The following is a 24,128-nucleotide window of genomic DNA, read 5'->3' as shown; positions in this document are numbered from 1 at the left end:
AACTAAAATGAAGGACTACATGCTCAAGGGTGATTACAACAAATAATGCCCCCCAAAAAAATTTTTTTTTCTCTCTTCACTCTATAGAATAAAGACCTTAAGACCTGGGGACAACTAAGCAAAGTCTGGTAGCTAAGCAAAAGCTGGAATCAAATTTCCAGACTCCCAAATCAATGCTTTGCATTTCATACAAGAACTGCCTTGAGCTCTAACATGCATGTGGTAAATGATTCAGATTCTGCCTTTCTGACAAGCTCCCAGGTGATACTGATGCTACAGGACCTGGGAGGTCACAGAAATAGGAAGCCTCTCACCCACTGCACCTGCTAAGTTAAGTTTTGGGAATATTTTTTAAAAATATCTTTTAAAAAGATATTTTTCTAGGAGCAGGACAAAGTGAAATTACAGATGAAATATTGAGGTTTTAAAGGTTCTAATAATTCACAATATTTCTAAAACTTAAGGGTCATTTACATGGTGGTGTCAACTCCAGTAGTAAACAAAATACATTAAAGTTGTAAATTTTTAAAGCATACACAAACACCAACACTTTAGAGCTGAGGGATCTCTCACTGAGCCATTCTATGCACATTCATTGATAATTTAAAATACACCACGCCTAAACTACACCATGGACTTCCCAGATGGCTCAGCAGTAAAGAGTCCGCCTGCCAATGCAGGAGACGAGAGTTCAGTCCCTGGGTCAGGAAGACTCCCCTGGAGAAGGAAATGGCAATTCACTCCAGTATTCCTGCCTGAGAAATCCCATGGATAGAGGAACCTGGCAGGCTACAGTCTCTGGGGTCACAGTCAGAAGAACTGACTCTTAGTGACCGAGCACAGATGCAAACAGCACTCTAGCTGCGAAACTGCCCAGGCTCAGTCTCCTTCGGTAATAGAAATACTGTGTCCAGGGATTGCTTTGACTTTCTTTAAAATTGGATGTTTCAGATAAGAAAGATGGCATTAACACACCAAATTCCCACAGGCTTATTTGCATAGACTTTACCATCCAATAGCACAATGTAATAAAGTTGACCAAACTCAATTACATATATATTTAACCTATAATACATTACGTATATTATAATGATATATATTAGGAAGGTGTTAAAGTGTAACTGGGCGGAGAAACAATTTTTGAAAAGCTCTTCTCATTCTAACTCTCTATCCCCCTTCTCTCCCCACCCCTACCCCCCATCTATCACAGAAGAATCTGGATGCATTTGAAGAGAGCTGATGAACACTGAACACAATGTGTCCCTCCAGCCAAAACTCAGTTACCTCCCGAAGCTTCCTATTGGTCCCCTTGAATCAGCTGAACTCAAGAGGTTTTTTTTCCTATAAAAAGTCCACTGTGTATCTAAATCGGATTCCAGTAAAAATTTCACTTCAGCTCAAGTGAAAATGCAGAGGTAGCAGTTAGGAATAACAGCTGGAGAACATTAGTTTTCTGTCTCTCCTTTTCTCTCCCAAGGGTTGAAAACTCCACTGTTCAGACAGGAAGTAGTCACACACCACACACTGCACAATAGGAGAAGGCTGGGATGTAAGAACAAGTTGCAAAGGATTAGAAAGAGTGTGAGGGGTTTTGTTCAAGCCGCAGCTCTGTGTAGCTCTCCAGGTATCGGACCCCCCCAGCCCCAGTGTTCAAGTAAAGTAATGGGTACACACCCAGAACTGACAAACACACATTTCACTCCCTGAAAGCTTTTTAATAACTCAAGAGGAAGGAGGCTTAATCTTTCATTTTTCCACCATTTTTTAAAACATTAACTTCACGAGGTTTTGGGGGGTGGCCAAGATTCTCCAATAATCTTTTCTGGCCTAATTTCACGGTTGGCTATCTTAAAAGACCACCTTTCAACTTCCTTTAAAAAAAAGAAAGAAAGAAAGAAATTGTCGGGGGGGGGGGGTATTTCTCTCACTTAACTGTACAGAATAAAGAAATCTACTTATTTCATATATATGTGGAATTCAACACATGATGCCCTGGAAAAAGAATGATTTAAACAAAAGGTTCTTGTGGATACGGTTTTCTTAGGGTCGGTTTCTGCTGTAATTTCACAAAGCTGCTGAGAAGGAACACTGCTGAGCGAGGGGGAGAGGCATCCACCTTCCGTGGCCGGAGCTCCTCAAGTTTTGAATTGAATGTTCGGAGTTTCTCTAACACCACATGCTGAATAGCCATTCTGCATTCCTAGCAGTCTGCAGGCGCGGGACCCCGCTTCTAACCGCCGGTCCTCTGGGGGCGGGCTGTAAAACCGACCCCGTCTCTTGCACTCCCCTCCAGCCAAGTTCACGAAAGACAAACCTTCCTAACTTCAAAACTGCAGGGAAATGCCTCTGCAGTATGCATATCAGGGGCAACGCAGTTAATCAACCGGGTTCCAACACTACGGTTTTATGCAAAGAAGGGGAGGAAGGGCGAGGGAGAAGCCAACCCACACATCCATCACACTTTTAGGAGTAGGTGGAGTTTAAAGTTTCCCCAGCTTCCAAGTTCCCACTTGACAGGCAATATTTCTGTGCAATTTCCAGGCCCATGTAACAGACGGTCCTTTGCCCGTCTCGAGCCCCGGGAGAGCCCAGACCAAACTCCCCAGCCACGCCTGGCCTCGCATGGCCCCTAGGTGGTCAGTTTCACGAAGCTGTCAGCTCGCGGGAGCAGTGAGCAGAGAATGGAAACTTAACTTCTTCCAGAAGTTTTCCCTGCTACAGGAGAGTCCAAGTGACTGGTGCACAAAGGCCTGGGAAAGTTTTCCCTGCGTTGTTTCTCAGAACCGTCTTCCGCCAGCTGCCAAACTCTCCAACCTAAAACCCCAGATGCCCCAGGGAAGGGAAGGGAAGGCACAGCCGTTTCGCCACAGGCAGAAAGGCCACGCGAACCGTCGCACGGACAACCTGTGAAGTTGCTTAGAGAGTCCCCCGCCGTGAGAAAGCACCCTCGGGGCGCCCGAGCACTCTATGCCGAAGGGGAAGGTGATGGCCCAGACAGGGTGCCCAATGGAGGTGCGCCCCGACACCACCGGGCGTGCGAGAACCTTCTTTCCCAGACGCGAAGGCGAGGGGAAAAGAGATGGGGGGCGGGGTGGGGAGCGATCGGGAGTGTGAGGACGGACGGCCCACTCACCCTCGCTGCCGTACTGTTTGCCATTGTTCGCGCCCATCCTGCCGCCGTCATGCCCGCCGTCTCCCCGGACACTCCATAGCTGGGGCGCACCGCCTGCGCGCTCCGCCAGAGGAAAGCCCGCCCGACGGGACCGTTAGCTGCGCATACCCCACGCACCGGGACCGATCTCCGGCCGGGGGCGGCCCCCCGCACTCCGGTGGGCGGTGGGGGTGGGTTCGGTCCCCTCCTGGCAATCCCCCGACTGCGCCGGGTGGGGACCCGGGGACGGCCGCCGCCCTTAGAATCCGCGTTCGGGGCCGGCGGGCGCAGCGCCGCGGAGAGCCCGCGCCCCGGGGCCGCCCAGAGGCTCGCCGCGCCGCCGCCGCCGGGTCCCCATCCGCCCGCCCCGATCCCCCCGGCGGTGGGCGCTGAGCCGAGCGGCGCGAGCGGCCGGGGGTCCTGGGCTCTGCCGCCTCCTCCGGGCGCCCCCTGCACACCCGCGGCTTGCCCCGGGGAGGGCGAGGCGGCCACTTGTTGCGGGTGCCCCGAGCGAGCAAAAGACTCGCGGCCCGGCGCGGCTCGCCCAAGGGCCGGACTTTTGTTAGCGCCAGGCGCCTCCTCTCGCCGCCCAGCGTCAATCACAGCTGGAGCCCCGGGGAGGAAGGCCGGCCCGGAGATGCGCGGCCTTTTAAAGGGGCAGCGCGCCTTTTCGGGGCTCGGGGTCCCAGCCCCAGCCCGGGCGCAGGCCTTGCGCGCCGCCCGCGAACTGCTGCGGGGAGCGAAGGAAGGCGCGCTCTTGGCTCAATTTTACTATTGTTCTTTTCCCGGCTGGGTCCCCAATGAGTAAGCTGAGCTTCCGGGGGTCATTTGAAATCCCTTGGGTCTGCCTGCAAATACGGCCTGTGTTAGGTGTGGTGGCATTCCGAATCAACACGCGTTGGAGGCTGATTCTGTCCGACAGCTCCAGGTATTCGTGCCGGCCTCCTCCTGGGGCTCCCACGTTCGGGTCTGAGGCGGGAACCCAGGAGCCAGGGAGGCAAAACTTGAAGGGGAACTTAGCAGGGAGTCACTGCAGAGCCAAAGACATTCCTCGCCCCGGTGCGGGAGGTTTCCTGGCTCAGAACTTTTAAGAGCTTCTGAGCCAGGAAGTGTGTTCCCCACTTCCACCCTCCCGTTTCTATGATTTTTTTTTTTTTTTTCCTTGTGGTTGGTGTTACCCTTTGTTTTATACATTACAACCTCTTTTGGAAATTTCTGTGGCACTTCTAGAGTCTTAAAATGGCCTTTTGGTGTTCACTCCTTTAAATGGAAAAAGGAAATTCTTCTTAATGTTTTATTCCCTTTCCACATAAATACCTAGAGTTTTATAACACTGCATCTTAGTAACGACCTGGGCATTCACAGTGTAAATTATTTTCTACGGAGGCAGGCACGCAGCACAGTTTCTCTTTATAAGTGTTGCACGTTTTAAATTAAACTTACATAATGATACATATAATATATAAGCATTTATGATACCTGAATGGAGGTCCAGCGTTTTCGTAATTATCTTTTTCCTAGAAGACTTGCGACCTCTTGCAGAAATTGTTAGTGACTTGATCTTCCATAGATTCTTTTCGGGTAATTTCCTTTCATTTACTACAATTTTCGTTCTTAAGGATAAGCAAAAATATCGTGTTTCCAAATTTTAAAATCTAGATTTATTGTTCCAGAGAGATCATGTTTTGAAGGAAACATAAATTCATCTATTTTCAAGCACTGAACTAAATAATTGTACCAATCACATGTCAACTGTTCTGTTGCAGGAAGGGAGACCCTTTCCAGGGCCCGAAACTGGGCTCTTTTCTAACACTCGGAAATGAATTGTCCGAGGTGCTGACGAAGCAAGAGATTTTACTGGGAAAGGGCACCCGGGTGGAGAGCAGTAGGGTAGGGGAACCCAGGAAGAACAGCTCTGTCACGTGGCTCCCGGTTTCATGATGATGGGATTAGTTTCCGGGTTGTCTTTAGCCAATCATTCTGACTCAGAGTCCTTCCGGGTGATGCACACCTCCTTCAGCCAAGATGGATGCCAGTGAGAAGGATTCTGGGAGGTGGTGGGACATGTGGTGTCTCCTTTTGACCTTTCCGAAACTCTTCCGGTTGGTGGAGGCTTATTAGTTCCCTGTTCCTTACCAGGACCTCCTGTCCTAAAACAACCCATGCAAATGGTTACTACGGTGCCTGGCCAGGGTGGGTGGTTTCAGTCACTGTGCTTCCCCTAACAGTTCCAGTTCAAAGAGATCAAGAACTATATTTCATCTTTTCATATATATAATCTAGCACATTGTCTGGCCAATAATGTGTGTTTCCCATGTCTGTTGAGTTGAAAACTTACATCACAGGCCCTGTATAGGAAATGGGTGTGTCAAAAATGTGGAAGAATCATATGGGTTTTCAGAGACTCTGCCTGAAACTGTAAACTCAAACTAGAAATGAGTGTGTCCTCGTTGTCTTCATCTAGAATGGGACTCTGCTCACCTGGTCCCTGTGATCTTTCATCATCTTGTAGGGACTTGCCCTGGATCTAGCTCTGGATCAGATCATTTTGGGAAGCTTTATTGGCAACAAATCCTCTATAAGCAGTGGGATGATGGATGCTTCACTTGATATTCTGTTGAGTTGACAACTTGCTCTCTTATAGGCTGTTATCTCCCTCCCTCTTTTGAGGTCTACACATTTCAGGAAAGTGATCCTAGAAGAAACTGAAGCGCCAGCAGTGCGAATATCTAGAGACACCTACGTGGTAAGTGCCAGATGAATGCAGGTTCTCATTCCTCTCCTCCCCATTCTTCTACTTCTCTTAAACTGGTCATTATTCAACTTGGGAGGCTCTGTCCCCCCTTTTGGTTAAATCACCTTCCAGGATCTTTATATATCAGAGCAAAGCTAACATTGAAAAGTAAATTGTAGTGACTAACCACATTTCAGTTCAGTTCAGTCCAGTTCAGTCACTCAGTCGTGTCCGACTCTTTGCGACCCCATGAATCGCAGCACGCCAGGCCTCCCTGTCCATCACCAACTCCCAGATTTTTCTCAAACCTATGTCCATTGAGTCGGTGATGCCATCCAGCCATCTCATCCTGTCATCCCCTTCTCCTCCTGCCCCCAATCCCTCCCAGCATCAGGGTCTTTTCCAATGAGTCAACTCTCCGCATGAGGTGGCCAAAGTACTGGAGTTTCAGCTTCAGCATCAGTCCTTCCAATGAACACCCAGGACTGATCTCCTTTAGGATGGACTGGTTGGATCTCCTTGTAGTCCAAGGGACTCTCAAGAGTCTTCTCCAACACCACAGTTCAAAAGCATCAATTTTTCGGTGCTCAGCTTTCTTCACAGTCCAATTCTCACATCCATACATGACCACTGGAAAAACCATAGCCTTGACCAGATGGACCTTTGTCGGCAAAGTAATGTCTCTGCTTTTTAATATGCTATCTAGGTTGGTCATAACTTTCCTTCCAAGGAGTAAGCATCTTTTAATTTCATGGCTGCACTCACCATCTGCAGTGACTTTGGAGCCCCCCAAAATAAAGTCTGACACTGTTTCCCCATCTATTTCCCATGAAGTGATGGGACCAGATGCCATGATCTTAGTTTTTTGTATGTTGAGCTTTAAGCCAACTTTTTAACTCTCCTCTTTCACTTTCATCAAGAGGCTTTTTAGTTCTTCTTCACTTTCTGCCATAAGGGTGGTGTCATCTGCATATCTGAGGTTATTGATATTTTTCCCGGCAATCTTGATTCCACCTTGTGCTTCTTCCAACCCAGCGTTTCTCATGATATATTCTGCATAGAAGTTAAGTAAGCAGGATGACAATATACAGCCTTGACGTACTCCTTTCCCGATTTGGAACCAGTCTGTTGTTCCATGTCCAGTTCTAACTGTTGCTTCCTGACCTGCATACAAGTTTCTCAAGAGGCAGGTCAGGTGGTCTGGTATTCCCATCTCTTTCAGAATTTTCCACAGTTTATTGTGATCCACACATTCGAAGGCTTTGGTGTAGTCAATAAAGCAGAAATATATGTTTTTCTGGAACTCTCTTGCTTTTTCGATGATCCAGCGGATGTTGGCAATTTGATCTCTGGTTCCTCTGCCTTTTCTAAAACCAGCTTGAACATCTGGAAGTTCACGGAACCACATTTACCTCCTCTGAAATTAAAGTCTAAATACTTTCATAGCTCTATCACCAGCCATGGAGGGGAAGAGAGACGATCCAGTATAAACAAAAGAGGACTTCCCTGGTGGCTCAGTGGTAAAGAGTCTGCCTGCTAATGCAAGAGACACTGGTTCGATCCCTGGTCTGGGAGGATCCTACATGCCTCGGAGCAACTAAGCCCATGTGCCACAACTATTGATGCTGTGCCCTGGAGCCCAGGAGCGGCAACTACTGAAGCCCTCGAGCCCTAGGGCCCCCCAACAAGAGCAGCCACCACCGTGAGAAGCCCTCACACCTAGAGAATAACTCCCACTCATCACTTTCTTTCTAGAAAGAAAAGCCCTACTTCTGCTTAAAGGTGCATTCACATGTGTCTATGGTTTACATTTCAAAACTAAGATACTGTATACATGTACAGCTTTAGAAAAGAATTCCTACCTTTTTACCCAGCTGCCAAACAGAAACCCCCACCTTTCAAGCTTCTTGAGAAAAAAGTAGTGGGTTTTTCATCAATGGGTTCTCAATAACTAGCACAGCTTCTAACCCAGTGTACTCACTCAGTAAAATCCAGCAGAAGAAATGAATGTTGAACGAAGACATAAAATGATTTAACTATTGTTCCACTTTCTCTCACTGCCTTTTTTAAGAAGCCACAATCACCGAAAGTCCTTAAAAATAAGTAAGCATTCTAAGCTTCCCAGGTGGCCCCTTGGTAAAGAATTTGTCTGCCAGTGAAGGAGGCACAGGAGACTGGTTTGATCCCTGTGTCAGGAAGATCCCCTGGAGGAAGAAATGGCAACCCCCTCCAGTATTCTCACCTGGGAAATCCCATGGACAGAGAAGCCTGGCGGGCTACAGTCTGTGGTGTTTCGAAGAGTCAGACGTGGTTGACTGACTGAACACGCAAAGAAGCTTCCTAAGTCACCCCAAAACTGAATAATAATGTACCGGGCACTGTTTTGTTTTGTTTTGTTTCCCCACCCAGTACTTTTCCTCTTTGCTCTGGAAATATCAGTTCCTGTCCTTTGGGGAACTTTCACCCGTATTCCAACCCTGGGCTTCCTGTGGGGCTTGCCAGGTTATAGTGGTGGTGGTCAACCTCGTGGTTAAGTGGGGGCCCAGAATCAGACTGACCCAATCAGACATCCACATCCACGTGCTCCTAGCAGTGAAGGGCCAGCAAGTGCCTCTCCTGCTCCTTAGGTGGTGCCAGGGCAGATAGTCAGGACTATCATCCAGGAGTCGAGGGCCACCCCCACCACGGTGCAGTGTCCTTGGAAGGAAAGCTATGACAAACCTAGTCAATGTACTAAAAGCAAAGACATCACTTTGTCAACAAAGGTCTATGTAATCAAAGCTATGGTATTTCCAATTGTCATGTATGGACGTGAGAGCTGGACCATACAGAAGGCTGAGCACCGAAGAATTGACACTTTCGAACTGTGGTGCTGGAGAATATTCTTAAGAATCCTTTAGACAGCAAGGAGCTCAAATGAGTCAATCCTAAAGAAAATCAGCCTTGAATACTCATTGGAAGAACTGATGCTGAAGCTCCAATCCTTCGGCCATGTGATGTGAAGAGCCAGCTCATTGGAAAAGACCCTGATAGTGGGAAAGATTGAAGACCAAAGAAAGGATGAGATGGTTAGATAGCATCACCGACTCAATAGACATGAATCTGAGCAAACTGTGGGAGACAGTGGAGGATAGAAAAGCCTCATGTGCTGCGGTACATGTGGCCACAAAGAGCCAGACAGGACTGAGTGACTGACAAGTAGCTAAAACTTCCCAAATTCTTGAAATGGCAAATTTATAAAAATGGAAAACAGATTCATGCCTGAATGGTTAAGGTGATTCTGAATAAAAGGGGAACATGAAGGATTTTCATGGTGCAGAAAATGTTCTGTATCTTGACTCTAGCCATATAGGCATCTCAGTTCTGATGTTGTACTACAGTTCTGCCGAAATTGTATCATTGGAGGAAGCTAAATTGGGGTAAATGTGATCCTTTTGTGTTATTCATTGGAAATGCAGATAAACCTGCAATTATTTCAACATCAAAAGTTTTAAGTTGAAAAAAGAAGCCCTTTCACCACAAGATTTCTATGTATTCTTTAGGTACTGTCATTTATAACACCTCCCACTTCTTCATCCACATATGGGAAAGCCAGAACCGTAATGATCACTGATCTCTTAGTGTTAATTGGGTTTACATCTGTGTCTACTCAGCACTGAGTAATTTAGGCAAAGAAGCCTAAAATGGTTCATACCCTAAACTTTGGATTTGGGAATATCAGGGTTAAAAGACTCCACTGATGAAAGGAACTGGCCAATTACTAAATTAGTAAATTGTCCAGTGACTTTGTCTTTTTTTGACCTGATACAAAAAATAAAAGTAGAGAAATGTAAATGTCAATTGATATTCACATTTTTGTTTCTATTTTTCAGTAGCTAACTCAGTGACTTTTGAGCTACTTTAAGAAATATTGATAAATCCATACTCTGAGTAATAGGAATATTTTCTTTTCTAATACTATATTTTTAGAGTATTGAATCCAAAATCTAGCTTGATTTAAAACACCATGTGTCCATGCGTGCTAAGTCACTTCAGTTGTGTCCAATTCTTTGCAACCTTATGTACCATAGCCACCAGGCTTCACTGTCCATGGGGATTCTCCAGGCAAGAATACTGGAGTGGGTTGCCAGGCCCTCCTCCAGGGGATTTTTCCCTCCCAGGGATCGAAACCCTGTCTCTTGTGTATTCTGCATTGACAGCTGGCTTCTTTACTGCTAGCGCCACCTGGGAATCCCTTACAATACCACAGGAGTCTGTTTTTATTGGAGGTGGAGCCCCAGAAGGTCAAGTTAATTTTCTCTGTGCACTTGGCCCTGGGAACAGACAGACTGCCAGAGCTCTGTAGAGCCATGGGGCCAGGAACCAATCAGTGCACCTCTTTCCCTCAACTGGAGTGTTGGTTAAAAGCTTGCAAAGCATCGCATCATTGCTGTAAGTCTCCCTGGAAATACTGTAGAGAAAATGAATCCTCCCATGAAACCCATTTTGGGGGAAACATTCAAAGCTGCACTCCCTGAGATAAAAAAATACTGAGAATGATCATGAGAAATACCTGTCTTTAAAAGGAAAAAATGAGTTTTCTTTTAAAGTTTATTTTAAAACTTTAAATAAACTACAGTTTATTTAAACTAGAGTTTATTCACATTTATATTGACTTTTTTCCCCTTGTTAGCACACTAGGTTGCCTTCAAAAAACTAAATCACCTGCTCATCTTTATTTTCCTATTTTAGATTATGGGTGGATTTGCATATTGTTACTGCAATTATGGTGGAAGGTGGCAACTCAGTTCTAAAATAGGCTTTTGATTGAAATACATGTGTTAACTAAAAGAGTAAATACTGTTAATTATTATGTTTATTACAAAAATATGAAGTTGGATTCTTGACAAAACACATACTTGTTTCAGATAGAAAATCATGGTTAAAAAAAAAAAATTATTATGCCCACCCTAGAACATTTAATATAAGTATTTTTACTTAAACTACAATATTAGAGAAGAAAAAAAGAACATGCATGAATTTTAACAGTGTGCTGTTTTGAATTAAGTACTTTGCATGTCTCACTTAATGTCTGTAATCGACTTAGTGCTTCTAGACTTAACTTTATCAAGATGACTACTGAGGCTCAGAGAAGTTGAGAAAATCCTAAAATGATGCACAGCAAGATTAGAACTGAGATCAATTGCAAGGTCTGTGATATTGCTCCCTATCTTCTGCCACCAATGTCATGCCATCACAGGCCACCCTAGATTTGGACCAAGCCTGGATTTCAGCAGAGATACTATGTGTTTAACTTAGGGTGAAAAATCTTTTGAAACCTGCAAAACTTAATTAGACATGTATTCACTATGCCACTTGAATCTTCACCATAGTCATAATGACTCATGGTTAGGTATTTTAGATAAATAATTTAGATATCATCATTATAAAGTATATAGATTGCTTAATAGAATAGGCACTTTATATAGGACTCTTGAAATTCTATCTGCTCACATAAGTTCACTTTACAGCTCTGGGAAACAAAATAGCCCTTTGCTGTAATTCAAAATATTACAATACTCACATACTCTACCAAACCCTTGCACCTCACTCTGAATTACATTTAGCATGCAATTCCCTATTTGTCCTTTATCAGGCAACTATCCTATAGGAGGTAAATCACATGAGACTGCACAGTAGCCCAAACCAGCATTATATGGTTAGCTCAGAGTGTTATAGCAGTCAGCCAAGTCCTAACATATTTCATTATCTGGCTTCTTAGAACACAGCAGAGTAAAAGCAAGTCATTAGAAGAAATAATGCTCAACTTATTTGAGAAACTACAAAAAGTTATGGCTGCTTAAAAGTAGGGTAATGAGAAAAATCTCTAAAGTGAAGATAGAAAACTGAACAAAGGAAAACATAAGCAAGAAACAAATGAAAGACTCAGGGTGATATAAGCATAGGTTATTGTCTTATGTCAGGTAATATTGTTGTTGTTTAGTTGCTGAGTCATGTCCAGCTCTTCTGCAGCCCCATGGTCTGTAGCCCACCAGGCTCCTCTGTCCATGGGGATTCTCCAGGCAAGAATACTGGAGTGAGTGCCATTTCCTTCTCCAGGGGATCTTCCAGACCCAGAGACTGAACCTGTGTCTCCTGCGTTGGCAGACGGATTCACTCATGCCAATTGGGGAGCCCCCTAAGGTAATATTAGCACCTGTAGTAAATAAATTTCCAAGTTTTAGTAACAAGCACATGTAACTAGTCCACTGGAGATTTTGCTCCACATGGTGATTCAGGGATCCAGGCTTCTTCTGTCTTATAGCTGCACCAACCACAGTGTCATCTGCACACAGCTGGCTGAAGGCACAAAGAGTCAGTGGAAGTCCTGTCTCATCACCTCTGCTCACTTTTCACTGATGAGAACAAGTTCAATGGCTTCATCTGGACACAAAGGAGCCTCGAAAATGTAGTCTTTGGCTGACCTACTGTCCTAGCATCACCCCACACTGGGGAGGGGGAACAGTAATACTGGTGGACATGCATGTAGATTAACATTCTTGAGTAGCCCCTGAAGATAACTCTTTGTTGTTCAACAATTAATGAACATAGCCACTACATGTCATGCACTGGCCAGGTCACCCAACCCACATTTGCCCTTCCTTCTCCCTTGCCTTCTTCTCTTTGAGTCAAAAGTTAAATCCCTCTGGGAATTCCCTGGTGATCCAGTGGCTAAGACTTTGCCTACCAACCAGAGAGGGGTGGGTTCCATCCTTGTCTGGAAACTAAGATCCCACATGCCTTGGGGCCAAAAAACATTAAACAGGAGCAGTGTTGTAGCCAATTCAGTAAAGACTTTAAAAATGGTCCACATCTAAAAAAAGTAAAAGTGAAAGTTAAATACTTGTTTTCCCAGAACCCCCAGTAGTTAAGAATGGCCATATGGCCTTGCCTTGGCCAAAGAAATGTAAGCAAAATTCAGTAGGAGCACCTGGAATAGATTTTTGTCATGGAAATAAAATCCAGAGATAGTTCTGCCACTATTTCTTCCCTCTTCTTTCTTCAGCTCCACTGTTTTTTGAAACTGTGGCAGCATCTTGTGAATTTCAGGGAAATGTCAGGAGAATTATAAGGATGATGACTTGGAGTGCAGAAGACACAGAACTTTGGAGGCAATGCCAGCAACTTTTTACTTCCAAACTCCCAGGAATGGAAGGATAGACACTGTTACTTAAAGCCAACTGGATACCTAACAGATAGAACTTCCCTGGGGACTCAGTAGTAAAGAATCTGCCTGCAATGCAGGAGAACTGGGTTTGACCCTGGGCCAGGAAGATCCTCTGGAAGAGGAAATGGCTACCGCCTCCAGTATTCTTGCCTGGGAAATCCCATGGACAGAGGAGCCTGGTGGGCTGCACTCCATGGGGTCGCAAGGGTTGGACGCAACTTAATAACTAAACAACTGACATACCTGAGACATAACATGTTTTGTTCAATAAGAAGGAAGAAAAAGTAGAAAATATAATAATATTTCTGTCTTTATAATAATATTTCCGTCTAATGTATACAAGATTGCTGAGAGAAATATCAATAACCTCAGATATGCAGATGACACCACCCTTATGGCAGAAAGTGAAGAAGAACTAAAAAGCCTCTTGATGAAAGTGAAAGAGGAGAGTTAAAAAGTTGGCTTAAAGCTCAACATTCAGAAAACTAAGATCATGGCATCTGGTCCCATCACTTCATGGGAAATAGATGGGGAAACAGTGTCAGACTTTATTTTGGGGGGCTCCAAAGTCACTGCAGATGGTGAGTGCAGCCATGAAATTAAAAGATGCTTACTCCTTGGAAGGAAAGTTATGACCAACCTAGATAGCATATTAAAAAGCAGAGACATTACTTTGCCGACAAAGGTCCATCTGGTCAAGGCTATGGTTTTTCCAGTGGTCATGTATGGATGTGAGAGTTGGACTGTGAAGAAAGCTGAGCGCCGAAAAATTGTTGCTTTTGAACTGTGGTGTTGGAAAAGACTCTTGAGAGTCCCTTGGACTGCAAGGAGATCCAACCAGTCCATCCTAAAGGAGATCAGTCCTGGGTGTTCATTGGAAGGACTGATGCTGAAGCTGAAACTCCAATACTTTGGCCACCTCATGCGGAGAGTTGACTCATTGGAAAAGACCCTGACTTTGGGAGGCATTGGGGACAGGAGGAGAAGGGGATGACAGAGGATGAGATGGCTGGATGGCATCACCAACTCGATGGACATGGGTTTGAGTAAACTTCGGGAGTTGGTGATGGACAGGGAGGCCTGGCGTGCTGCGATTCATGGGGTTGCAAAGAGTCGGACATGACTGAGCGACTGAACTGAACTGAACTGAATGTATACTAAAATACATGATGCTTAAATGACAAATTTTAAATTACATAGAAAATATACATAAACAAAACAGAAAATTTTTCACTCTATGTGCCCCTGAAAATGTCACTCTATTCATTTGCCATCATATCTAAATACACTGTTTTAGTGTATGAATCATGTACATTTATTCAACATGAAGAAATGCTATTTTCAGTATCTTTATCAAAATTCAGTCAATTTAAACCTGAAATCTTATGTGGAAAAGTTACAAAATAACAAAGGAATGTATCTTTCTCAACTATAGATATTATAAAACTTTCCTGAAATTCAGTGTGACTTTCTTGATCAATCCTAAAGGAAATCAGCATAAATATTCATTAGAAGGACTGATGCTAAAGCTGAAGCTCAGATCCTTTGTCCACCTGATCCAAAGAGCTGACTCATTGGAAAAGACCCTGATGCTGGGAAAGATGGAGGGCAGGAGGAGAAGGGGATAATAGAGGATGAGATGGTTGGATGGCATCACCAACTCTGTACACATGAGTTTGAGGCAACTCTGGGAAATGGTGCAGGACAGAGAAGCCTGGGGTGCTGTAGTCCATGGGGTTGCGAAGAGTCAGAGATAACTTAGCGACTCAACAACAGCAGCAACAGATAATTTGTTTAAAGTGGAAACATGTGCATTGGTTCTCTGGCAGCAGCAAATTCCCTGATATAAACAGTTTTCACTTATGTCTCCTCTTTCTCTGCAAAACTCCAAGGACTTTCAGTATTGGTCAAGCTATCCCTCTTTCCCAGCTATAAGTGGGCACTTAGGGTGTGATTGGAACGACTTTGAGGGCTGTGAAAACTAGAATAACAGCCAATGGCCTTATAACCAGTAATCACAGCCCGGCTGCACAAAGTTTCAGGAGAGTCCAGTGCCACCTCAGCAGGAATTCAACGCTGTTGCAAGTCCTAGAACTACTGCAGTGAATAAGGTAACAGGTCTCCGCTTTCACGGAGGTGGAGTCATTCATGGATTTTGTTGTTCAGTCGCTCAGTCATGTCCGTCTCTTTGCAACCCCACGGACTGCAGCACGCCAGGCTCCTCTGTCCTTCACTATCTCCTGTAGTTTGCTCAAACTCATGGCCATTGGGTCTTTGATGCCATCCAACCAGCTCATCCTCTACCACCCCCTTCTCCTCCTGCCCTCAGTCTTTCTCAGCATCAGGGTCTTTTCCAGTGAGTCGGCTCTTCACGTCAGGTGGCCAAAGGATTGGAGCTTCAGCTTCAGCAACAGTTAGTGTTAGTTAGTGTTGGATCACCCTAATGTAGGCTTGTGGGTGAACCCTGCTTGGTGCCAGGATGCAGGTAAGTTTCAGGTTTCCCCCACAAGTCCCTCTGGAACCCAGGCCAAAGGAAATGAGGGTCGCTAGTACACGCCCTTCTCATGGTGGGTCTCAGAACTCAGAAACGCCAGGCCAAAACTTGCAAGAGTATCTTAAACTTTCACAAGCCTCAGAAACAAAAGTCACTCAGCCAAGTCCAAACCCAATGGATGAGGGAGTGGCTTGGTCCACTTTGGTGCATTGCAAAGTCACATGACAGAAGCAGGAAGTGAGGAATTAAGAAAAAACATTCTAATCTACCGCAGCCAGGATGGAGAGAATGTTGTGAATAAATGGAAACTTTCCAGGTTTGCTGGAAAAGGAGCATAAGTCAGATTATACAGGGTTTTGTGAACATGATAATCATTTTGAACTTTATTTTAATTATAATGCAAATTGGGGAACCAATTTGATCTGGCTGATATTTTTCAGATCAGCAGGCTTTATGGTGAAGAACTGACAGATTGTAGAAGCCCAGGGATGTGCTAACAGGCATCTGCTGTAGAATAGGTGAGAGAATTTGGCTGCTGTTAGCACAGTAGTGGGGGCTTCCCACTGCTTTTACTGGAATATAGTTGATCTACAATGTTGTGTTAGCTTCAGGGGTATTGCAAAGTGAATCAATTATACATCTACACATATCCACTCTTACCCACTCTTTCTGATATTAAGATGAGCTTGCTACCTGTTTGTCTCCAAGGTTCTCAACCTCGATTCTTGACCTTGGTTCTTCACATTTTCAGTTCATGCATTCCTTACTTCTCCAGATCTAGGGTACGGCTGACTCCTCTGACACCGCATCTTCTATGCCTTAGTCCTCTTCTTGTCTGGAGCCACCCTCTTCCTTTGTGGTCTGACATGTCCAGCTTTCACCAGTGATTATTTTTAACCTCTGTGGTTGGAGAAGGGAGGCTGCCGGCCCCAATTCTATCAAACTATCCCCCTGAATTTGTCTTGACTTCCTGCTCCCAGAGTTGCCACTTCACTTTTTAACTCTGAGATAACTGTGACTGCCCCTGGGACAGGCAGATCCATATTCATGGGGACAGACAACCAAGTTGTAGCATGGCATGACCTAGCACATCTTCCCACAGACCTGTGAGCCCCAGGGGGAGCACATCTCATGGATCTTCATCACAGTCTACAAGTTTAAAAGGGCTAAGACGTTTGTTACAAACCCCTTCCATTATAAACTGATAGGGGCTCCAAAGTGTTGGAAATTGCTAGCTTCATCCTCCTGTGTTCCACAGATTTATTCCCAGGCACTTAGCTTACTTCATCTTCCCAATACTTGTGCATCTCAGGAACTGTTTCTGTCAATTACCAACGTTACTTAACATACATGTGATAATTCACAAAGCCACTTACTGACCCTCATAGTTTAATTATGGTTGTGTTTGGCTCCTCTGCAGAAGCTACTAAGCTTTGGCAGTTTGCCTCCATGAATTCTTTAGTTAAGTATTTTTTATAATGTATACAAGCAAGTTTGATTAAATATCTCTTAATGCCTTCAAATATTCACAAGTCTTGAAAAGTGAGTAAAGCCACTGTTTTTAAACTGTAGAAACATTCCTGTTTTCACATGAGTCCTGTTCCCATCCATCCCACCAACGTTTGTTGCTGTCTTCTAATACACTATTCGCTAAACACTTGCATTCTCTAAACAAAATTTTAAAGCTCCAGTAAGTGTTTCAGTTTAGCCTGGCTCCAGTATAGCAGTGGGGTTTTCAATGTAGCAAAGCTATGAAATAGCAACAAAGTAATTCTGGTGAACTAACTAACTAGCTTGTTGAAAAGAGATACTACTTGCATTTTCTTTTCAAAGTGGTACCTTCTAGTTTTATCAAACACTATTTTCTATGATGTAAAGAGTTTTTCTTTTATTTTCCCCTAACTTTTCTCATGGACTCATAAAGAACACATATGAGGCACTTCAGAGGGATTTGAGGGTAAAGAAGTGTTAGTATATGAGGAAAGATTTGCTTCTATGGGTTCCATTTTTTAAATTGGCCTTCCCAGGTAGTGCTAGTGGTAAAGAACCCACCTGCCAATACAGGACACAAGAGACCCTGGTTCAATCCCTGGGTCGGGAAGATCCCCTGGAAAAGGAAATGGCAACCCACTCAAGTATTCTTGCCTGAAAGTTCCATGGACTGAGGAGCTGGGTGGGGTTCAGTCCTTGGGGCCACAAAGAGTCAAACACAAATGAATGACTAAGCACATACTGTTTAGATTAGAAGCCATATGGCTCACAGCCAAAGAACAGTTCCTCTCTGTCTCTTTTCCTCATTTCCACCTCCTAAAAACTTTCAAACCCCTATACCTTCTTTACTTGAAGAATTTCTACTTATCATTCAAGGAACAGATCTAATTATTTTTTTCATATTGAGTGTATAAGTAACTTCCTTCCATGCCTCTTCTGCTCAGTCACTTATTTTTCTGTTTATATAATGTCTTCTGTGTATTACTAATTACCTTTTTTGTTGGTTATTTACATACATTTCTTCTAGATTCTGAGATTCTCAAGGGCAAAGATCCATTTTTTTTAATATGTTCGGTCCATTATATCCAGCATATAATAAATAAGTAAATTGATCATACCCTGAGTAATAGAATTTGTGTGTTTGTTGCTTAGTGAACAGGGAAAGAAATAGAATTGACAAAAGAACAAATCAACACTTTAGCTATACTAAATACACTAAAGCAATTGACTTTGGGGTGAAGAAGAAAGGCTACAGGCGTTCAATCCTCCTGAGATGTGAATATTTGGTTGCGTGCATGCTCAGTCGTATCTGACTCTTTGTGACCCCATGGACTAAATATCCCGCCATGCTCCTCTGTCCTTGGATTTCCTGGGCAAGAATACTAAAGTGGGTTGCCATTTCCTACTCTAGGGGATCTTCCTGACCCAGGGATCAAACTTGCATCTCTTACGTCTCCTGCACTGGCAGGCAGATTCTTTACCACTGCACCCCCTGGGAAGCATGAAGACTCATGGACAAACTGTATCAATACAACATCAACATTATAATCTCCTGGGAAGATCTTAGCTCATACTGGCTTGGATTTTCACCTGACAAGTGAAAGGAACTGTGACCACAGGCCAACAGAGAAGAAACTGGGAGTCATTTCTCCTACTCTTAGTGAGTCAACCCATCTCTGGAACCAATGAAGAAGCCCTCAGCCTCAAAAAGGAGATAAAAAGAAAGTGGTCGGGGGAATGGAAGCAATCTATCATGGTAGCACAACTTTGTTGTCTGAAGGAAAAGAGGCAACCACAATTCAAGAGGGCAGGAAGTAGACTTAGAGGTGAAAGTCATAATAGTGACTTGGCTGCCAACACATACTGCACTGAGTGCTGGCTTTCTATCACAGACGAAACATGAAACCTGTCCCTCCAGAAGAATGAGAATTTGAGCCGATCTGTGGCTCCATGAGAACTTGAAGATAACTGGACTAGAGGAGAGGATCCAGGGCACACCAGGAGAAATATGAACTCTGGCTGGACCAAGAAGAGAGAGAAAGAGTAAACAAAACCACATTTTCCAAAGAGTGTTCGTCACACCACGATCCAGTAATGTGTTCCATGAATAAAGTTTTCTTGGACAAACAGCAAACAGTCCACAACACTGTCTCTGCTTGGTATCCAGTGAAAACTTGGTAAAAGTTTCTGGGTAATTTCTCATTATCAAAAGACAAAATATATTAAAATTTATTTCTAATTCCAACATGACTATTGATTCGCCAGCTGGACAAGAAGGATCAGCCTTGCTTAGACTTTTCCACTCATTGGCCCCAAGTCATCCCCAGTTCAGTCACTCAGTCGTGTCCAACTCTTTATGACTCCATGGACTGCAGCACGCCAGGCCTCCCTGTCCATCACCAACTCCCAGAGCTTGCTCAAACTCATGTCCATTGAATCAGTGATGCCACCCAACCATCTCATCCTCTGTCATCCCTTTCTGCCTTCAATCTTTCCCAGCATCAAGATCTCTTCCAGTGAATCAGTTCTTCACATCAGGTGGCCAAAGTATTGGAGTTTCAGCTTCAGCATCAGTCCTCCCAATGAATATTCAGGAATGATTTCCTTTGGGGTGGACTGGTTGGATCTCCTTGTAGTCCAAGGGACTCTCAAGAGCCTTCTCCAACACCACAGTTCAAAAGCATCAATTCTTTGGCACTCAGCTTTCTTTATGGTCCAACTCTCACATCCATACATGACTACTGGAAAAACCATAACTTTGACTAGATGGACCTTTGTTGGCAAAGTAATGTCTCTGCTTTCTAATATGCTGTCTAGGTTCATCATAGCTTTTCTTCCAAAGAGCAAACATCTTTTAATTTCATGGCTGCAGTCACCATCTGCAATGATTTTGGAGCCCAAGAAAAGAAAGTCTGTCACTGTTTCCACTGTTTCCCCATCTATTTGCCATGAAGTGACGGGACCAGATGCCATGATCATAGTTTTTTGAATGTTGAGTTTTAAGCCAACTTTTTCACTCTCCTCTTTCACTTTCATCAAGAGGCTCTTTAGTTCCTCTTCCCTTTCTGTCATAAGGGTGGTGTCATCTGCATATCTGAGGTTATTGATATTCCTCCTGGCAATCTTGATTCCAGCTTGTTCTTCATCCAGTCCGGCATTTCACAGTATGTACTCTGCATATAAGTTAAATAAGCATGGTGACAATATACAGCCTTCACGTATTCCTTTCCCAAATTGGAACCAGTCCGTTGTTCCATGTCCAGTTCTAACTGTTGCTTCTTGACCTGCATACAGATTTCTTAGGAGGCAGGTCAGGTGGTCTGGTATTCCCATCTCTTGAAGAATTTTCTGCAGTTTGTTGTGATCCACACAGTCAAAGGCTTTAGTGTAGACAGTGAAGCAGAAATAGATGAATAGATGTTTTTCTGGAATTCTCTTACTTCTGAAATTCTAGGCAATTTGATTCAGATGAACCTCAATCAATTGTTTTTGTGAGGTCCTGGAGCTAACAGTGGACATGACAGGTAAGCAGCAGACCTTTTAGAACGTAGTCTCAATAATGCTGTGATTCTTGGTTGGGCAAGCTCCATGTTATAAGAGACCACTTTTGATCCACCTAAAATTAGGTCTTAGGAATTGAAAAGAGGGAGAAGGAAAGGGGGAGAAGAAAATAGCTGTAAATGAGCACTGAATACTACTTTTCCATTTCCAGTCTCTCAGTAGAAAGCCTAAGAACATCTGGTTTTCTATTAAAAAAGAAGACTTCTGAATAATATAGCCCATGATTCCATTTTTACCACCATGCTCCTACTGACAGAAATGCAAGAATTAAGTGATTGAATCCTTCCAAACAACTCTCTTCTTTTTTCTCCCCAAGAATGACTCAGAAAAACCATTTCTGTAGCAAATGCTGACCATGCTTAATGAGAGTCCCTGGAATGTAAAAGTCCAGTGGATTCTAGAGCATTCTAGACTTCAAGCAAGAGAAACTGCTAATATTGTTCTCTTTCCACTTTGTCTAAGTATCACTCAATTTTGCCACTAGTGGAATTTGTTTTTGTGAGTGCAAGTCACTTAGTCATGTCTAGCTCTTTGCGACCCCGTGGACTATACAGTTCATGGAATTCTCCAGGCCAAAATACTGGAGTGGGTAGCCTTTCCCTTCTCCAGGGGATCTTCCCAACCCAGGGATCGAACCCAGGTCTCCAGCATTCCAGGTCGATTCTTTACCAGCTGAGCCACCAGGGAATTCGTTTTAGTTGTTTACAAAATCTCTGTCCTTGTTGAAGAGTGAAAGTAGAGAGTTTGCTACTGAGAATTGCACTATAGCTATTTAAAGTGGATACTTGGTGTCTTTTAACTGAGAATGTCTTGGTCATTTTCAGGGAATATAAACTGTTTACAATTAGTTGAACGTAACTCTTTTTGGAACACATAGAGAAAAAATTTCCTGTCAGTTCCTTCCCTTCTTCCACACTTCCTCCTTTCTTTTTCTTTCCAGGACATTCCTTTTGGCTCAAAGATCACTATTAACAGAGAGGCATAACACTCGGGGCTTTCCTGATGGCTCAGCAGGTAAAGAAATCTATCGGGAAGCTAATACAGGAGCCGCAGGAGACGCGGGTTCAATCCCTGGATCAGGAAGATCTCCTGGAGGCAGGCATGGCAACTCACTCCAGAATTCTTATCTGGGAAATCCCATGGACAGAGTTGCCTGGCGGGCTACAGTCCACGGGTTAACAAAGAATCTGATATGACTGAAGTGACTGAACATGCATGCATAGACACTACATACTGGATTTCATGTCTGTGTTCTCTTTCCAGTGCTGCCTTAGATACCTTCTGGCAGTGGCTGAAGTGCTTAGAAAAGAAGGCTATCTAGGCAAAGACATTCAGTTAGTTGTGAAATTCTTCTTAAGTGGGGGAAATAAGAAGATACGATTTTTGATATGATTTTTGAGAAAGAGTGAGAATTTTATCTTGCACCATTTTGTTTACACACCACTTTTATTCTCAATTGGTCTCAATTTTAATGGTGCTTGCTCACTTTTATTTGCCTCTAAAAGGTAGTTGGTCCTTTTATTGATATGAAAGCGAAGCTGACTTTCAGATCTTTTGATTGAATCTATAGCCTCTCAATCAGATGAAACTGTGCCTGAGCACACACATGTCCCTGAACAAAGCATGACAAATTCAGCTTCTTTCTTTGAAATCCTTCTCTTTTATCATCATCAATGCATAAATTGTAGCCTCTTACTGTACCTACTCAGATGCCGATTATATTACATAAATGCTTAAATGGTTACACAGCCTTCATGACATGTTAATTCTGTAATAGTGTTCAGCTATTAGCCATGGTGAAAGGGAAACATAATCCAAAAGAGTGATGTGTTAATCATTAATAAATCTGAAAAATATGTGTTTGATCAAGGCCATGTCTTTTCCCTTTGAGTAATTCTTTTTTTTTTAACATCAGCAAGTTCTTCTGAAATTCATGATTGTCTTTCCGAAAGCTGTAAACAACCAGTGTTGATTTCAAAACAGGCACTGGCCAATACTTTCTTATTTATAGTAAATCCCAAGTTGGCATTTGCGTGAATAATCAATCTTTGTTTGTTGGTTAAACCATTCAGAGTTCCTCTGATATTTATGATTTTGTTGAGTAGAAGATGCTGCATGCAAATAAGTACAGTTCAGTTACAGAAAGCAGCTGTCAGAACACATTTATATTCCAGCAGCAGAGAAGAAATTAATCTCACAGTGGCTTCAATTCAAATTGGTCTGATATTCCAGTAATAAATTCCCTGCCCAGATGGAATCATTTTCTTTATCATAAATATTTTAAAACACTTGATCTGCATTAAAGTTGTACAGGACTGAAACTCATTTTAGATATTTTAAATCAAGCCCCAAAGAGAAAAAACATTTTGCTTTTTTTAGACTCCATTTTAAAAATATTTTCTGATTTTTTATGGCTTTCTCCTATCATACAAATGATTTAACCAAAGAGAAAAATGCATCAAATGCTATTCGTGTCTGATTTGGAGCACCCAAAGAAAGCGTACCTTCCTAGCCTGTATTAACTGTATCTCTATCATATGTTTTAATGACACCAGTCATTCTTTTAATATAGAAATAAATTCTGAAAATAGTTATTACTCTTTTCCTCCGCTTATAGACTCATGTGTGGAAGAAGAAGAGGGAGCAATGATCCCAGGATGTAAACACTGCGAAACTGAGGTCCATAACCACAGAATGACTTCTGCAGGTAAGCACAGCAGTTAGCAGCAGGGCTGGGGCAGTAACACCCAACACCTGTCGCAGAGAAGTGTGTACCTCTCATTACTTTTTGCAGTTTTAAGCAACCAGTCCTGGTATGATTATTTGTGTGAGTGTCTGTGTTGTGTATGCGTGTGTGTGTGTGTGTGTGTGACAATTCCTCATTCCTCCGCCCTAAACCTTGTGAGTCACTCCAGCCACAAGTCTTCCAAGAGCATCATGAGATGGTAGAGGACATGCAGATTCATAGAAATGACTTTCTACTCTTCAGATCCCCTGGAATATGAATCAAGAATTAGGCATTTTGAAAGATTTCCCCAGTGTTCCAGTGGTTAGGACTTTGAGCTTCCAATGCAAGGGGTGCAAGTCCATCCATGGTTAGAGAACTGAGATCCCACATGCCACACAGCCAAAAAAAAGGAAAGGAAAAGGTATTTTGAGATACTTTGCTTCTAATCCAGCCATCACTGGAGTAGATCAGTTTCTCATCCAGGCTGCCTGGAGATGAGTGGCCTCTTGTGAATCACTGCGGTTCCATCTTTCTTCTGAGTCAGTACTCTGAAACGCTCTAGGTGGTAGAGAGCCCAGAGGTAAAACACACTCCCTAAGGGTGAGGTTTGTATCTTTGGAATCCTCTCTTAACCTTGACTCTCAAGCAAAGGAACATGTAGATCTGGACTTTATAGTCCACTTTGGAAAAAACTGAAGGCAACAGGAGAAGGGGTGGCAGAGGATGAGTTGGTTAGAGAGCATCAGCAACACAATGGATGTG

The 24,128-nt window shown here is 43.5% G+C and overlaps 1 protein-coding gene and 1 long non-coding RNA gene across 2 annotated transcripts in view; one reads left to right on the top strand and one right to left on the bottom strand.

The window, feature by feature from the left end:
• FBXL7 (F-box and leucine rich repeat protein 7) overlaps positions 1–3,728 on the bottom strand; it is a 425,655-nt gene extending 421,927 nt beyond the window's left edge. Inside the window, exon 1 of the mRNA XM_070476504.1 lies at positions 3,134–3,728. Within this exon, the coding sequence (XP_070332605.1) occupies positions 3,134–3,170 (37 nt within the window). The 5' untranslated portion in view covers positions 3,171–3,728. The remainder of the gene's footprint in view (positions 1–3,133) is intronic.
• A 113-nt stretch (positions 3,729–3,841) lies between these two features.
• Positions 3,842–24,128, top strand: part of LOC110147151 (uncharacterized) — a 65,497-nt gene continuing 45,210 nt past the window's right edge. Inside the window, exons 1-3 of the long non-coding RNA XR_002316762.2 lie at positions 3,842–4,079; positions 5,796–5,897; positions 23,256–23,345. This is a non-coding gene — a long non-coding RNA (uncharacterized lncRNA). The remainder of the gene's footprint in view (positions 4,080–5,795; positions 5,898–23,255; positions 23,346–24,128) is intronic.

Source organism: Odocoileus virginianus, chromosome 14 (genome assembly GCF_023699985.2).
Source record: "Odocoileus virginianus isolate 20LAN1187 ecotype Illinois chromosome 14, Ovbor_1.2, whole genome shotgun sequence".
NCBI classification, from domain to species: Eukaryota; Metazoa; Chordata; class Mammalia; order Artiodactyla; family Cervidae; genus Odocoileus; species Odocoileus virginianus.
This window is presented reverse-complemented; position numbering and strand designations above follow the sequence as displayed.